General features: G+C 44.3%; 1 protein-coding gene across 1 annotated transcript in view; it reads right to left on the bottom strand.

The window, feature by feature from the left end:
- Window positions 1-15,637: 15,637 nt before the first annotated feature.
- PTPRJ (protein tyrosine phosphatase receptor type J) overlaps window positions 15,638-17,776 on the bottom strand; it is a gene marked incomplete at its 5' end in the record, with an annotated part of 79,146 nt that continues 77,007 nt past the window's right edge. Inside the window, 3 exons of the mRNA XM_082000760.1 lie at window positions 15,638-16,216; window positions 16,931-17,066; window positions 17,549-17,709. Of these exons, the coding sequence (XP_081856886.1) occupies window positions 16,058-16,216; window positions 16,931-17,066; window positions 17,549-17,709 (456 nt within the window). The 3' untranslated portion in view covers window positions 15,638-16,057. The remainder of the gene's footprint in view (window positions 16,217-16,930; window positions 17,067-17,548; window positions 17,710-17,776) is intronic.

Consider the following 17,776-nt stretch of genomic DNA (forward strand, 5'->3'; position numbering starts at 1 on the left):
TTCATTTGAAGCCACTGTACACTGACATACTGCCCATTTAACAGCAGTGCTGTGCAGGCAGAACATGCCACCTTGAAGGCATGCTGGGTGCTCCCTCAAAAGGGTCCTTGGTGCTGTGGAAAGAGGCTTGTCAAGTAGTAGCTTAGGAAAACAGTGTCTTGGCTGCAAAGAGGAGCAGGACATATACTTACTGGAAGCAGCTGTCTTAAGGAAACTAGGGAAACATGACAAGCAAGTGAGGAGCCTCCATACCTTTGGGAGTAGGAGAGCACAAAGCCAGCAGCAGGCCAGGGCCCACACCAGTGGTATACGGAAGAGGGGGACACCAAGCAGGTTACCATAGCAGCCTGCCTCCAGAAACTTCTTAATTTTCATATAGCTGATGATAAAAGAAAAATCAGTCAGCCAGGCAGCTGTGCTGGTATCCCATCCCGCTGGCAAGCGTTAGAGGATTGATTTATTCTGCAAGTTGTGCACACTGCGCTAGAAACCTGGTAAATACCTACATTTTCTCCTTCTGTGTATTTGGAGTGTGGTCAAACTGCAGAGCGAGCTGCTAATGCAGGATTTGGTTTATCATTCATCATAAATTTTAGTTTCAGTGTTTAAATGTAGTAATGGAAAGCATTTTCTAAGCTACTTTCTACACATATTTGAGGTGGTTTTGGCTCTAATTAATTTGGAACAGGGCAGGGAGTTCAGAAATTTTCCTCTTCTCTCTCACATCCCTGTGTCCCACTTTACTTTTAAAGTGGTAAGGCCCATCTAGATTAAGGCACTAGGAAGAAAAGGGAGAGAAAGAAAAAAATCTAGCTGAACTAGAGATGGCTGACAGGGCATTTCATCATCACAATCGTGTGCTCAAAAGCTTTTCAGAAACCATAACATGAGTGGCCATGCAAATCAGTGAGTCATTGCAACAGCTGAAGGGGAAAAACCCTACCAAAAAGGAAAGAAAAGAAAAAAGCCAAACTGCTCACCTGCTGAACCTGCTCATTGAGGAGTTTCCATAGTACGCTTTGTGCTTTGCCTGGCCATAGCACATTTTCATTCTCTTTACTGCATTTATCCTTAGGATGGCTTTTGTGAAGTAGGGCGTTACTTCTGGAAAAGTTACATTACCTTCTTACTACTGGGAAAGCCCAGCAGTGTGCAGGAAGCCTACAACACTTCAAGGTACGGAAGCATATTTTTGTAGTTATGGTTAAAGCTGTTAAAACTGCATTGGGCTTCTCTGTAACACAAGATCAAAAGCTGCTTCCCTCCTCCCCATTCCTTCCAGCACCTGAATATGCGGCTGCATCAGTGTGTCCTCAGTGAGGGGCTTGTGCAGTCTTAGCCTTTTAACAGCAGTCTCCCATTTTTGCGTATTTTATGGGCTCAGTATTTGCATATTTTTAAAATATATGTATTTTTTTTTATGTATAGATGACCTCAATGTTTAAAGAGAACATACTGATTTTTGGGGGACAGCTGCTTTATACTCAACCCTTCAGACCTACTTTGCACGCAAGTGACAGCAAGGTGGTGTCACGTTCCATAGTTGTACCCTTTCTAGCAAGGAATGATGAAAGACCATGTATAGGAAAAACAATCAGAAGAACTCAGACTATTTTCTCCCCCACCTCATGTCTAAGCAGTCCTTGAGGGTATGGTTCTGTCAACTCCAAAAACATGGAGAAATCCAAGTGCAAACCTAGGCAAAGAACTACAAAATGCACCAGAAAGCACACATCACCTAGAGTAGAAAAACACAGCCTGCAGAGGGTAACAGATACCCTCTCTTGGGAGCAGGCAGGTCAGCAGGCATGACATCCTGTGGCCCTTGCTTTAAGGGGGAAGACAGCTCTGGAGCCGGCAGAGCTTGGAGGGAGAGACCAGATGAAAGGACGGGTGTTTCAGTAAGCCCTTGTGTGAAGGGTGCAGGAGTGGTAGGAAGGGCTCAGTGCTCAGGTACTCATGGCTTCACACAATCCTACTCCACATGCAGCCCATGATGAGCAAAAGGGATGAAGCCAGCTCTGTCAAAGCTGGGGTTTTTGTGTGCCAGAGTAGCTGTACCAGCTATCAGTAATAAACACCTTCTGTGTATGGTGTCTTGTGATCTACCCTGACAAATATCTAGCTTATTCATTAACACAGGAAAGGAGACCTTAGGTGATTCACAAGGGAAAAAAAAGTCATGTTGCTCAGTACTCAGTTTGATTCAGATGAAGCAACTTTGCAAGTCTAATAAAGCAGCTTTTGGCCTTTAGTGTTACAAAAAACTGGAAGGGACTGGGGTTTTTATTCACACCCCCTCCCCCGTCTTCCAACCAGTTTGACACATCATAGAATCGATGCCCTCTGGTTGGCAGCCTCATTACCATCTGTAGTGAATGTAACATCTTAAAATATAGATAATTTGTGTTGTAACAGCAAATACAGTTTGGAAGGAAGACATTTGGGGAAACTGGGATCAGAAAAGGCTAGAGGGAGTCAACATGGGCCTTTCGGTTTCCATGGAATTAGGAGCATTACCCTACCCACTTAACTTCAATCAAACTGCAGTCCAGACAACTGGGACGACTCTCAGCACGGGAAATATTACATCAGATTATCAAATAGGAAAGTCTAGTCTGAAGCAAGGAGGGTGATCTCCCAGGCGGGGAGCATGCTGGACTGGGACCCAGCAGGAACCAAATTTGTTTTCCAGCTGAGTTGCCAATTTCTGTCCCACCCTAGGCAGAACCCCTAACTGCAAGGGAAAGGAAATCTGTATAAATAAATGAAAAATTTTAGCAAACATCTGTTCTGGCATAAATACCTTGTCACACCCCATTTTATGCTTGTTGAAACAAACTTTATCCATGCTTCTTCTGCTGTGCTTGGACTAATTTATCATGCATTATGTATGTTGCTCCATCTCAGTATTTAATTATTCATGAATCCCTCCACCCTCGCCCCCTTTCCCCTTCCACTTGCACAACGATCAATCAATCAGCACAATTCATCTGCCTAAGCCCTTCATTGCCACCAGCCCTCAAGAGTGTGAGCCTGCAGCCCAGCCTGGCTCTGGGCATTGCTAACTTCTGCCAGGGAAACCATAATCCTGCATTTTTACTGACTGGTTTGGTTCAGTAAAACAAAAACCTTGGGAAGGCGTTGGAGAACTGTGTTAGACCAGGAGGCTGAGGCACTGAAATGTCAGCCTCCCTGTGGGCTTCCTAACAACCTTCCTGCCCCTCAAGCAGGTGCTATGGGCTGGGGAGAGCCTGGTGTACCCCCAAAAAGCATGCTGCAGCCACCAACACATGCCCCAGAATCCCTGATGTAAGGTCAAAACAACCTCCCCTCAGCCCCCAAACTGGTGGGGGGCCCTGAGGAGCTGCCTCAGCTTCCCCTCCCGCCTGCCCCAGGGCAGCGCCAGCCCCGGCAGGCCCCAAGGACACTCTCACCTGGGATGAGACTCCCTGTTTCTCTCAGCAACATTTTCACTTCATTTCTATTTGGAGGGAAATGTCTGAAGAAGGTAGACCTACCTGCTGGGTGACACAAGAGCCGGACGCTGCCTCAGGGCTGGGTGACAGCTGCAGGGCCATGCCTGTCCTGTCCCAAGCACTGGAGTGGGTTTGACGTGGTGGCCAGGTCAGACAAGGAGCCTGGGCCTAATGGCAGCGTGGTGGCAAGGAGAAGGTCCACACTGGGGGTTGGTGCTCGGGTGCTGGCAGTGGGGGGGGCACAGCAAGGCGGCCGTTCTGAGGAGAAGTGGCCGGGTCTGCCCTGTGCTGGGGGAAACCGGTTCCATCCGGTTCCAGCTGGTTCCACAGGGGCCCCACCACAGGGCACCGCCCAGTCTGTCAGTGGAGCTGGTGGCACCTCAGCCAGAGCGTTCACCAGAAAGGGCACAATGCCACACAGGCAGCGAGGACAAAGTGTGAGAAACAGCCCTGCTGGCAGCCAGCCTGGAGGGGAGGAAGGGCAGGGGGAGGTGTGAGGAGAACGGAGGGTGGAGGGACCGTTATGGCTGGCCGCAGCCCCACTCACCATCACCCTGCGCCTCCCTGGGCAGAGGAGTTGGGAATGAAGGAGCAAAGATGAGCCTGAGGAAAAGGAGTGGTCATGGTAGTATTTTAATTTGTCTTTGTTTCTCACTATCCAAATATATTTTAATCGGCAATACATTAATATTCCCCAAGCCAAGTCCATTTTGCTCATGACAGTAAATGGTAGGCAGTCTCCCTGTCTTTATTTCAGCCCATGAGCTTATTTTCTCCCCCATCCTGTTGGGGAGAGGGTGTGAGAGAGCAGCTTGGGTGGGGGTTTCCAGCCGGCCGAGGTCAACCCACTGCATATTATTATTTATAAAACAACAAGCCTTGCAGTTGTTCTTTTCTCCCCTGTTAGCTTTATGCTTGTATCTCCACTATTTATCCTTCTTTACATTTGCTGTACATGTTTCTGTGGGCAACATGGACAATTGCCCTGTGTGTCTCGCTCGCTCTAGCACACTTGGCTTTCTTCACGTCTCTATGCCTCAAGGTACGTTCCCTCAGGGTGGCAGGTACACCTTTGCTCCCACAGCAGTACCACCTCTGTGTTTAGTCCACTGATTTCAGGGCGCTTGTATATAAGCCCATGGAATAAGGTACTACATGCAGCACAGTAGCTTCTTCTGTGAGCCAGTATCTTAAAAGCTGTTCTCAACTGCCAGTGCCACAGGAGTCTTGGTTTAACTCATGTATGTGCTGAACAGGATCATGCATGGAAGCCATAAGCCTTCGTTAGAAGAAAACCTTTGATGCTGGCCTGGTACTTCCGAGTCAGCTCCCCAGCGTGCAAGACCATAGGCATAGCCAAACTGAGGAAAAGTAAGAAATTATTACTGGCTTCTGTAATCTAAGTACCAGATTTCATTGCTTGCATTTTATTCCAGCCCCCATTTCCAAACAGCCACAAATAGATTTCTGTTAAAATAAACCCCTTTCTCCTCCTTTTAGTAAGAGTGATGTGCTGCAGTTAAGAAGAGGTATAAATCTGTTGTTACCACTGTTCTGCTGGCCCGGCTCCCTCACCTGCGCTGTATTGCAATTTCAGTTAGTGCAGAATGCCTCAGACAGCATCACTGGCAAATGCATCAAGTATAATGTGCTTTTTTTAACTTTTAAGGCTTCCCCTCCAGCTGGTATAACATTACACAGTCGATCTCTTAATTTCCTACATGCAAAAATCAAGCTCTTTGTTCTGAAACCACATAGCTTTCATCTGCTGCCAAAGGGGAATCCATCTGGGTGCTGTGACTTCCGCCCTTTGAAATGCGCCCTCCCCACACAGGTTAGCAGGCAGCAGGCCTGTGGCTGCGTTCAGGATGCCTGCCTGGTTATGGTTTACCAGGGGAGCAGGGAGGATTAGAGACAGCAGGCGTACTCAGGCTGCTCACAAACCCCTCCTTGCAAGTAAATCAGTCAGCTTCCAGGGCAGAGGGATTTGCCCAGATGTAGCAAGAGCCTAATCATCACTGTGTTTTCTGTTTGCCTTCTGCCCTTGCTGTGAAATTACTTAGGAGTAGTTGGCATTTCAGTTAACTGTATGAGTTATTTTGGGTTTTCCCATCCATTGCAGCCCTTCTGGTTTCCTGTGCTGTGGCTCTGCTTGGTGCAGAGGGCCCTGGGCTAATCCCGGGGACTGGCCCATGCCAGGGAGACGGAGCCCTGCCAGCTGCTTTGCAACACCGACAAGGTACCGCAGGGAGATTCTGCTCTGACCACTGCAACTTCTTGGGCTGGCCCCTCAGCTGCTTTTGGATAGCAAGAACCAGATCAAAAAGCCAGGCACATCCTTAGATGACTGACTGACCCCAAATGTCTCTTCCCCCACCCACAGTCTTCAGCACCGGCAAGTCTCCCCAACCTGGCCACGTTCATGCCTGCTGCCTGTGACTTTGGCAGCTCTGACCGCACCTTGTGTTTCAGTTTTATCATTGAGGTTATTTATTGCTGTAATTAGTCAATTGATTCCCCCATATGTGAATGCTGAACTATCCTGAGACTGTCACTTTGAAGGACTTTTGTCACATTTGTCACCAATAATTAAACCATCTCCACCCAAGCAGACTGTGCTTTTGATCAAGAATATGCAGTTTGCTCCTGACTGTGGGCCAAGGAAAGCCATGATTTGATCATAGCGCTGGCAGATGTCCTAGTGAGCAGGGGAAGCGTGCTTTGTTATGCTTAGCAGCTCCTGCCTTTCAATCATGGGAAATCATAATTTGACTATTAGCATGTAGGAATTTTCCTTACACACCAGCAAAGTTAAAAGGCTGCTGTCAGCTTGGAGCATGATGCCTTCCCTGTGGAGGCTGATGAGAGACTCCACACTAATCTCACCCTGCTGTTTGCCTGCTGGTTTCTGGTACAGTCCCAGGTTATTAAGATGTTATATTAGTTGCAATGGAATTATTTGACTATGTGAAAATGCTTTATTTTTTCCCTTCTCTGTTGCGTGAAACAAGAAGAGGCACCACAGCCTCACTTCTGCAAATATTTGCAGTGTACACCTGCAGTGAAACACACAGGTTTTCCCCACCACAGCCCCTCAGCTCCAGCACAGCAAGAGCGCATTCTGCTTCCCCCAGCCCACGGGAAAGCGATTCAGCCCTACAGTGCAGGTGCTGGCGAAGATGTCAGTTCATTTTGCCACTCCTTTTTGTGGTATTTCATAGGTGATTGTGCATCTTTGTTAATGATACTAACATCCACTGTCTAGGCTTTGAATTGCCCACAAACCCTTCTGATTTTATTCCCAGTCCTGTTTTGTTCCCGTTTTACTGAAAGGAACTACTTGTGAAGACTTTGTAGAACCGCCTTCAAATATCTCCTAAAAATTTTGTATCTAAGAAGTCCAGAAAATGGTAGACAATTGCAAATGCTGCTTATTAGGGTGACCATGGTCATCACACTGCTGTCTCGTGCCTCACTCAGCTGCTGGTTGTATTTATCTCCTGCCTCTGGTCATACCATTTATTGCAAACTCTCATCAGGAGATGGTCCTTCCCTCCTCAGCAGCTCCATCCCCAGCTCAGAAAGCAGCCAGCTTGCCTCCCCTAGAGCCATCCTGCCTTTTCCAAAATAAACTAAATAGCGAAGTTCCTTGAAAGTTGAAATGTTTGCTGAGTGAAAGGCCAATCCTGGCAAAAATGCATGCAGTGTCGTGCTTTCCCTGAGTGCAGAGAGAGCAGCCTCTGCAGACTGCGGTGCTGGCAGTTATGTTTTCACATAGATTCTGGCTCTACCTAGTCAAAGCACTTAAAGCACATTGATCACTTTATGTAATAAATTGGCAACTACAACCATGTTTCATCTGGAACCAATTGGCCATATTCTATAGGAAAATACTTCCACATACTTCTAATATCATTTACAGCTGGTGACTTAGAGAGAGGCTTAAGGCTTTGGTTTAGTAATAACATTTTGGCTTCCTCAGACTGACTTGTAAAATTTCAGCCTCCCAGCCATGCACACTTACACAGCATTGGCTAGAGGCAAAACAATTAAGAAAAAATATCTAACTTCTGTCTGTGAAATGGAAAGATTACCTAAATACACATGACAGTGGCTCAGTGCAATGCTCTAGAGGAAAAAGCATATCCTTTCCACAGCTGCTTATAATAAGGCCCTAACTCAAATCTATAAATCAGATAAGAGAATACTGTGGAAAAAATACATTGACCTATTTATTTTCATTGACCTATTGGTATTTCATGACCTATTTCAATACCAAAATCTACATATAGGAGCATTATCAGTGTTACAGTAACTTGTCTTGAGTTCTAGATAGCTCAGATTACTATCTGCGAAGAGTTTAAAGGGATGTTACCGATTGACATCCATATATATTTAGATTCCCTATTCTCTGGCCCACCATTTTCTAACTGGGTGCTTAATTTTTCTCAAAAAATAAAAAAGAAGTTCGGTTTGCCAAGGCCCTGCACAAGCTCTGGGCATGTCTCCATTCGTTCTCTCGTCTGACTTGCAAGGGTAGGGGAGCAGGGAGAAGGTCATCTTCCACATGTGACTGAAACTGGTGCTTTCTTTGGACTTCTCAGTATTTCAGTCCCCTTGACTACAAAAACACATTTTAGAGAAACAAAAATGGAATATACTCTTAAATCCTTATTGAAACAGACAATGTTCATATTTACTTTAAATTGCTTTAAAAAAATGTCCAAATGGTGAAAAAATTAAATGGAAAGAAATTCCCAAGAAATATTTTTTTCAGGTACTGTGGAACTGTTAAAATCTTGCTTTGGTGGCATTTTTTAAAGGCAATGCTCTCTAAAACCCTAAAAAGCTCATTTTTGAAATACCAAGTGCCAATATCAGGTGTCTTAACAGAAATAACATGACTGGTACTAACATGCTGGCAATGAGCTTGACGAATGAAAACGTTGATGGTCTTACCGCAGCTAAGACTATGAAATCTATTTTGCTGGCATCTCAGTCACATTTTAGGAAAATACAGAGGAAAAACAGTTCAATAGCTTTAGACATGGCTTATTATTCAATTACAATGGTTTTAAAGGTTTGATTGATTCTTATTGTTCAAAAATTTTTCTCAGTATTTTGCTAACTGGCCTACAAACAGCCCCCAGAGCTCAGCTTTCCTCCCGCACCTGCCAACCTGGCCCGTCACTGTCAGCGCTGGGAGCATCGCTCAGGCCAGGGGCAGCAGTCAAGAGCCACTCAGCCCAGCCAAACCCCGCTCACAGCAGTGCAAGCATGGGAAGTTTGGATGTGAAGTGTTATTTCTAGTTTTGATTTATTCCTCATTCAAAGGTGGAAGGGTTTGTAAGCAGCTGGGTAGCTGTAGATACATCATCCAGTAGATTCAGAGCATTTGCTGATGCTCCCTCACACACCTATCTCCATTATAGCTGTGCTTGTAATAATATCTACCTATCACTAGAGCTTTGCATTGAAATCTTGCTGTATTTCAGGCTGGAGCTGGAAGAAGCCAAAGTAACCCAGCAGATGTTGTCAGATGCTTTAAAAGGTACATTTAAAACCTCTCGAAGGACCTACGTAAAAAAGGGCATGGAAGAATCACGGTTAGTGTTACACACACACACAAAAACAGATCCATTAACTGAAATAGCCTTTTAACTGTTATTCATATTGAGCGGTATGAGCAAGCACATTGCTGTTCACTGTCTTTATTGATGTATTTGCACTGTGTTCAGCAATCTTATAAATCCGTTATCGCTGGGAACAGCTGTGGAGCAGACTGTTAAGCTGGGAAATGAGCACACAGCCAATAATGCTGAATAACCAACTCCAGACTGGTCCAAGCCAGAGTCCTTACACCTTGGACTACACGCACCATCAGAAGATAGGTATCAGCAGGACTCAAGCGTAAAAGCACTTCCCAAGGAAGCAGAGGATTATTTGGCATTGTCAGGCTATTGCTGAACTTAAGAGTTTCTGAAAAAAAAAAAAAGTCACCTGGTCAGGTGTACAACACTCTACAGATGAGCATGAGCTACCTAACCCCCATTGGAGTAGGCAGACAGCCTTACACAGCCACGGTGACCTTGGCTTGACCACTGACATGGGCCAGGGCTGGAGGGGACATTAGGCGGCGCTGGAGGAGACAGGCTTTGTACCTACAACGTGGGGAGAAGGAAAGGGAAACAGCACATGGGGTGGAGGGAGGTTATTAGAATCTGGGAAGGAAGTGAAAAAGCGAGCAGCCTCGCAGGAAGAGTGGAAAGAACAGTGGTATCATGTGCCATCTGCAGGCTTAAAGCAGAAATGATCAGGCTGTATTTCCCTTCTGGAGTGACAGCAATCACCTTTTAGGTAGATACATACCTTAATCAGAGCTGACACTAGATCAGCCTGTTTTCCTTCTGATAGTACATTCCCAACACTAGAAACACCACATCTGAAAACTGCCAGATTAAAAAAAAAAAAAAGTCCAGAAATCTCTTACAGAGGATACATCTACTTGCCCATCCTGCCCTGTATTGAAACAAGGGCAGAGACATGGCATGGTGCGTGGAGAACACTCTGTCCCCAGCACACAGCTCTTGTGTCCCTAGAAAGCTTCTTGTAAGCACTACTAATATACTAAGGATGTCCATGAAACCCTAGCATTACATCCAGAACATCATTCCAAAGAATCTGGCTTTTTCCTGGTCACTTGGAAAGTTGGAGGTAAAACGTGAGTTAAAGTAACTAATTTTGTATCAAAGTAGACTACCTTTTCTCAGTGAGAGGGGCTAATTTGCCAGCTTTGCTTCTGGCTGTCAGGAGATTACGGCTATCAACTTAAGATGAAAAAAAAAAAAAGGCAACTTGAATTATTACTTGAATTAAGTAACAGAGACAAAGAAGAACAGGCCTGGATCCTGAATCTTTTTCTTCAGAGGTAATAAATAGTCCAAGAGGGGCTCTCAGCTTCTCCCCCTTGTGATATGTACAAAGAGCTCTTTCCCTTCTGCCAGCGAAGCAGGCAGGAAGCTGCTCCTCCTGGTGCTTCCAAGTCAGGTTTTCTGCTTCGTTTGCCTCCTCTTCCTCCCCTGCAGGCAGGAGGATGGCTTGGGCGAAGAGTTTGCCCAAGCTGAGAGGAGGGAGAATGGCATGAAGCACAATGCTAGAGAGAGGTGCTGTTTGGTACCAACTCCATAAACATTTCTGCAAAGTGCTGGAAATGAAACTGTTTAAAGCCGTTGGTTTCAACAACACGATGTCTTCTGTGAAGAGCAGAAAGGGACTCCCTGAGGCAGAGCCATGGTGACTGGAAAAAGGAAGTACAGTAACTTTGCTGGTGGGTATGAGAAGTGGGAGAACGCTGTACCTACCTACTTCAGAAGCAAGTAAACCATGGATCTTTGCTTGCCCCTCATTCTGCCCCTGGATAAAAGTGATTGCATCTGCATCTTTTAATTAGTTTTTACTCAGATCACCCATTAAGACCTATTAAGACCTAGTATCCTTCCCATCGCTAAGAGGCTTTTTCTTTTTGCTTGGACAAAGCAGAATGCACAAAGCTTTCAAGTATTTTTCCTTTCCAAGCTCCCACTTCTGACCCTCTTCTGCAAGAACATCCACAACTGTTCATCTCCAAAGTCCATGCTGGAGATAACACCCAGCCAGGGAGGGCATACAAGGGCAACAGTATTTCTGACTGCATCCCATTTATCAAGCAAATAACTGGGCAAAAATGTTACATCCTCTCCTCTCTGACCTCCACCTTTTTAGTCTCAAAGGCAGTAACACCAGTAAATGACAAGACCAGGTACAGAACGTGATTTCCAGATACATGGGTTCAACTCAGAATCACAGAATCACTAGGTTGGAAAGGACCTTTAAGATCATCAAGTCCAACCATTAATCCAGCGCCACCATGTCCCCTAAACCATGTCCTGAAGCGCCACATCCACACGTTTTTTGAACACTTCCAGAGATGGCGACTCCACCACCTCCCTGGGCAGCCTGTTCCAATGCCTGACCACACCCTCAGTGAAGAAATTTTTCCTAATATCCAATCTAAACCTCCCCTGGCGCAACTTGAGGCCATTTCCTCTTGTCCTATCACTAGTTACTTGGGAGAAGAGGCCAACACCCTTGTCGCCACAACCCCCTTTCAGGTAGTTGTAGAGAGCGATAAGGTCTCCTCTCAGCCTCCTCTTCTCCAGACTAAACAACCCCTGTTCCCTCAGCCGCTCCTCATAAGACTTGTGCTCCAGACCCCTCACCAGCTTCGTTGCCCCTTCTCTGGACACGCTCCAGCACCTCAACATCCTTCTTGTAGTGAGCGGCCCAAAACTGAACACAGTATTCAAGGTGCGGCCTCACCAGTGCTGAGTACAGGGGCACGATCACTTCCCTACTCCTGCTGGCCACACTATTCCTGACACAGGCCAGGACGCTGTTGGCCTTCTTGGCCACCTGGGCACACTGCCGGCTCATGTTCTCTACCCGCCCGAACAAACTAACACTCCAAATGACAGCCAAAACAGTTGGTTTTACTGAAGTTCTAGCATTTCAAACAAACCTATGTGATTTAAAGTGTGTGGGGGGGAGGGAAGTGAGGAATTTTGCTCCCTGAAAGTCTCCCTGAGGCTGATTGCCCCTGGCACTGATGGTCAGCTGCTGCAGGTCCTGCACTGGGAGGTTCATTGTCACAGCTTCTCTTCTGCAGCCTGAGTCTCAGCAAGAGCACTCAGACAACCATTGTGTGGCTGGCACATGCTCCCACTGGAAGATGATGAGACAATCATGCTTTGCTCTCACCATCTCACCATGCAGTCATTTCCAAAAACGCAGCTGAGTTACCATGGAGGATCACAAGATTCTACAGCGTCAGCACCCAGTGAGGAATTGGAAAGCTGCTGAGTTCCACTATTACCCTCCAGGCATGTGATCCTCCTTGAGAGTGAGTCAGATGACAACCAGGAATGGAAACTAAGAATTTTAGAAGAAATGGACTTAACTGAGGTAATTTTATATGCATCTGCAGCCAGGTAATCTGTAATCAAGATGACAGCTGTAACAAAGATATTTCTGCACCCCTTCAACAATCTCCTCCTGACAAAAGAAAATCCCCTTCAAGGGACAAAAGAGTCCTCACTCTTGTTTTTCTGGAAGTAAATGAGTCCTAGAAACACGGGTCCTCTCCCAAGGCTATTTCAGGGAGTGGAAATCTTTTGATTGACCACAGAGGAAGGTATTGTTCCTTTAACTGGTACCAAGCTCTTCGTTTAGAGAAGCCACCAACTGCCAGGACACATAAGCATCAGGCCCTGCTCCTGCCAGGCAAGTCTCAATGACAGATGAACACCCTCGCAGGGAGCCTCAGTGACTGTAACACACACCTGACTCAAGTGGACTGGAGTCCACTTTCCTTATCCATTCTAAAGCCCTTATAAATGAAATGGGCAATTTGTCAAACTGATTTTATTCAACAGGAACTGAAAAAAAAAAAAATCCAAGAAAGAAAACAAGACAGAAAATGCTCTAGGATGATGCTTTTTAATTGTTATTTTTATATCTTTAAAAAGAAATCAAACCATTAAAAACATTATAGACATGTGCTGAAACTTCCTGTACAACAAATATGAAAACAATAAAATTTGTACATCATTTCAAGATATTCAACAGTCACTTATTTGAAACACATCAACTTTTCCCTTCTTAAGCAGGCCTCAAATGGGAAAAAGAGTAGAACAGAAATGCAGGAGATGCTATTGCCACACAGCGGAGCTTTCAGCCCAAAAAGCAGATAGGCAACAACAAGAGAAAACATTGACCAAAGAGACAGATCTCTGCAATTGTAACACCGAGAACATCAGAAGGCAGGGAAAAGTTATTTGGAGGAATTCAAGTCATCTCGACCAAGACAGTTCCACAAGGTAGTAGAGCGTTATCTGCAATCCTCCTCCTCCTGCAGAGCTACCCTATGAGGCAAGTCCTCCTTATTCCCATTGACACTATGGCCAACTTCATGTTTACAACATTTTAAGCCTTACCAACTTTTTCCAACTATGCCTGGGATCAGTAGGTCATTTACTTCAGTCTCTTCTTACAATGAGTCAGTTTTGGGAAAACACGTGCATACAGTTGTATTAAAAATGGATACTCATTAGATGATGACACAAGCGAGAATTTGGCACCTGCTTACAACATCAGAATTATAGGAAAGATACTTTTGTGTTCTGCAAGAATATCTGGGCAGTGGTTAGGCAGAAACAGATACGATTCTAGCTAGTTTTCTGATGTTCTCCTGCAATGTAACGCAAACGCATGATCTAGCATAGAAGATCCATCTCCCTCTCTCCTGTGCTATAGAAAACAAGGGCCTTCTGTAGCAAGAGAGCATTCATCACTCTAAGGCAGCAAGTTCTTGTGAGACCTGGAATAATGAATACTGGCTCTGTGCTCTGCACAGATGTGCAGTAATTAAAAGATAATGAGAGAAAAAAACAATGCGACTGTAAGGGACAGGCTTTCCTCCCTCCCAGTTCCTTTGGAATGGTTCTGTTTGGTCCAGGTGGTTTATCTTTGTTTGTCATCCGACAGCAGCTTAGGAAGAATGCTGGGGAGAGATCCACTATGTGAACTGCCAGTTTGGATGGAGTTGGGCAGGATTATCAATGCTGTTTTTTTTAAAAAAAAATTTTTTTTTTTTAAAGTATTTCAGAGAAAGAGAGAAAAAAGTATATTCAAGAACACACAAGTGGCTGCTACAAAAAAAAAGCTGAAGCGCACTGTGGTTTGTCCTCCAGTTTTGCTCACGTAGCACACCACAATTTCACACTAGGTTGTAAAAAATTCCTCTGGGTGTCTGTAAAGTTACAGTTGTGCACCAGGAATTCCCGTGTTTTCCTTCAGCTGACAGTGGATTCTGCAAGGTTGCCAGGTTCCACTGTAATGCCACATATACTCCTAGTATCTGTAGCTTTTTCTTACAACTCTGCTAAAACAAACAAAAACAAAAAAAATCCAAAAAAGCAGCAGAATTCCAGGGACTCTGGTTATTAAACCTTCATAAGATTTTTCACCACTTTATAGCTATTCTATAGCATTATTCATAAACTTCATATTCCTCTGCAATGCAACCAGTGCAATGACCCGAAGACCAACCCGCCCCCCCAGCTAATTAAGAAGTCCTTCAATGGTAATGCCTTCGTAAATCTAACAGTTCTGTACCAGCAAAATAAATCCATGCTAATTCCTGACTCGTAAAATCAGCAACTAGGGGTCTTCTGCTTGTTTGTTCTGTTTTTAAAAGGACCAGTTAAAACAACAGCAGCAGTATATCACAAATAATTATAAAACAATCATTAATGAGATGCAGGCAAGTAAGATGTGTCTCAGTTCTGAATGGCTAAAACAACTGAGAAATTGGTCTTTACAGCAGAATTTTGTGCAATTTGTTCTGGTAGAAATAGTAAAGCCAGTCAATCTGTTTGGGAGTGCTTGGACACTTGGAACCTTAGTTCGACATTTTCACAGATTTCTATATTTGAGGAAAAAGAACAACAATAATAAGACACCAACCTGAGTAAAACTCTATTAGAATAGAGTGATCATTATTCAGTAAATCATATATTGCACCTTTAAATAAGTCATTATAAATTGTATAAAAACAGGAATATCAGCCAGGAACAGGGAGGAGCTATTCTGTCCTTCATACACACTCACACACACCCCCGCACACACGTTCATGTATTCGCTTGCTCAGGTTTTTTACTTATAGTTAAAGCTTGGAGTGACAGACCACACTCCTCTTCCTCTAGCAGAGGCACCGAAACATTAAGGCAGGGGATATTTGTGGTGAAATGCAAAAAGAAAGCTCACCTCCAAACTTCTGGAGAGTCCTGCCAACAGTGCAACTACAGTTAAGTTTGACATAAGCCTTAGTTAAAAAAAATCTGTGTTCTCATTAAGAGTTTCAGTATAAAAATAGAATCTCTGCTGGTTTTTTTTCTAGAGTAGCAACTAGAAAAGGCACAATTTCCAAGTATAAATGTCCATTTGTAGGAGTTGTTTGTACTCCTTTTTTAAATAAAAAGGAACACAGAAAAAAAATAAAAATCACAGAGGCACATATCTATTAGCTAAGTAACCAGATACAGTAGATAAAATATGTTCCTGAAACTTATAATTAAATATATTAAAACAGCCCACAAGTCTGGTGTCTGTAAATGAAATAATATAAAATTGTAATAAAAAGCTTGTGTTATTATTTTAATATTTAAATTGTAGTTCACCATTCATACTGCAAATGCTATTTCATCTATCAGCACTGTTAAATTCCCAAGAAAAAGCAGGATTCCTCTGTTAACTTTAAACAGTTTTGCTTGGGTGTTTTTTGTTTTTTTTTTTTTTTTAATATCAATCTGCAGCTCCTGCCAGCATTGTGTTTTCCCTCCTGTAGGTCACATCTTCGAATGCGGACAGAACTGGAGCAGCCAGACATGAGACACTGCACACAATCCCGGAAAACATGAGTAAAACATCTCCCTTTCCCATGCGCAGGCAACACCTCCTGGAGACGCTGCGTTCCTTCCAGGCTATGTGTGGTAGCCATTGGCCTTCCCAAAGCCTGGCCCAGGTGTGAAGTTTTCATAGATTGCCATTGCTGTCGTGTTTTGGTAAATAAGATCAGTTTTCTTCTCTTTCTGGGATCTAATAATATCCATAACACACTGGTTTAGGAAGACGTACTGGTCCTGATGGGAGAAAAAGAAAAAGGAGGGTAATATATTTCTAGAAAAGACCTGATTTTGGAAGTAATTCTGCTCCTAAATTTTTGGATTCACTGCATTTAATGTTATCCCAGAGTATTTTTTAGAAGTTGTATGTATAGTTCATAGAAAATAGGGCTGGAAAGGACCTCATGGTGTCATCTGATCAATTTCCCCATACAAAGTAGGGCCAAATTTACTGTCATGCCTAACACTGTCTTAAGAGACTTTCACGATGGAGGTTTTTTACAGCCTTTTCCAAATCAGCTTGAGTTAATCCACACATCTTTTTGGATCAAAGTGATAATTTCAGGAGGAACATGTGTGTTTCTGCAGAACACAAAAGAAAAGATGCGCACCGAGACCTCTCGACTCAAGATAATTCTGGCTCACAGCTATAGAGATAAAACTCACATGGGTAAAACAAGCTGCAAAAAAAACCAAAACTTTCCAGCTGCAAATGCCAGTCCTACAAAATACTCTGTAACAAAGAGATTGCTTGGACGTGCGACGGCCACTGCCTGCCACTACTGTTGTGGGAAGAGATGAGGCACGAAGGAGGGAAGTTAATACAGAGCCGTTTCAAATTGCTCCTTAATACCTCATCTCCCTGCAATTCTGAGCTACATCTTGAATCCACCTTTTCTGGATTATTATGCACATTTGAAAAACATGCTGCTGGATGAAAGACAGCCTTACCTCAGTTTGCACCATTAAAGGTCGGTGCATGCGAAGATCATACACCACTCCATACACATCCACAGTATTCTCCATTTCAATCTGCTGAATCAGGCGGTCAATGGCGATGAACGTCCCTGTCCTCCCGACACCAGCACTGTGGTGACACGGGGAAGTTAGTTAGTGCTTTCTCTCAACTACCTGCTCACGGGTGGCCTGATGAAAAGCCAGTGAAGCTCATAAAATGCTTTCTGTTGTTTCAGTGGCACAGGTATTACAAGCCTCTGCAGTCCAGAAAGATGGTTCTTACCACCGCCAAGAGGGAGGGAGGGAGGACATGCTTCTGGGCTTCCCAGCCTTACACTTGCACGAGATTACATATGAAAGCACTTGAAAAGGCAACTTTTTCAGCTAAGTTTTCCAGGCTAGGAGAGACAGTCTATTTTAATGAAATTTTGTATCATGTACTTTGCTACCTGTACAGCATTGCTATGTTGGGGCAAAGGTTTTAATTCCGCAGGGTGAACAGCCCATGTCCTTCAGCAAAGAGACTTATTTTTCCTTTTTTTTTTTTAATCACATTGTTCTTTAAAAAGCCACAAAATAAAAGCGTTTCTAACACAAACGTGTTCTTCCTACCTGCAGTGCACCAGAGTAGGAGAGTCGATTGGATTTTGACTGCTATATTCATGAACAAGGTGCCTGAAGTTGATGAGAAGGTCTGTTGTCTCTGGCACTCCGTGATCTGGCCAGGAGGTGAAATGGAACTGGCGCACCGTGTGGCTCTCTGGTGTGTTGGACTACAGGAATACACGTTAAAAAAACACAGAAAACAAACAGGCTTCAGAGGAGCAACAGTAGGGCTCC

Source organism: Phaethon aethereus (assembly GCF_964289735.1).
Source record: "Phaethon aethereus genome assembly, chromosome: 5".
In the NCBI taxonomy this organism is placed as follows: Eukaryota; Metazoa; Chordata; class Aves; order Phaethontiformes; family Phaethontidae; genus Phaethon; species Phaethon aethereus.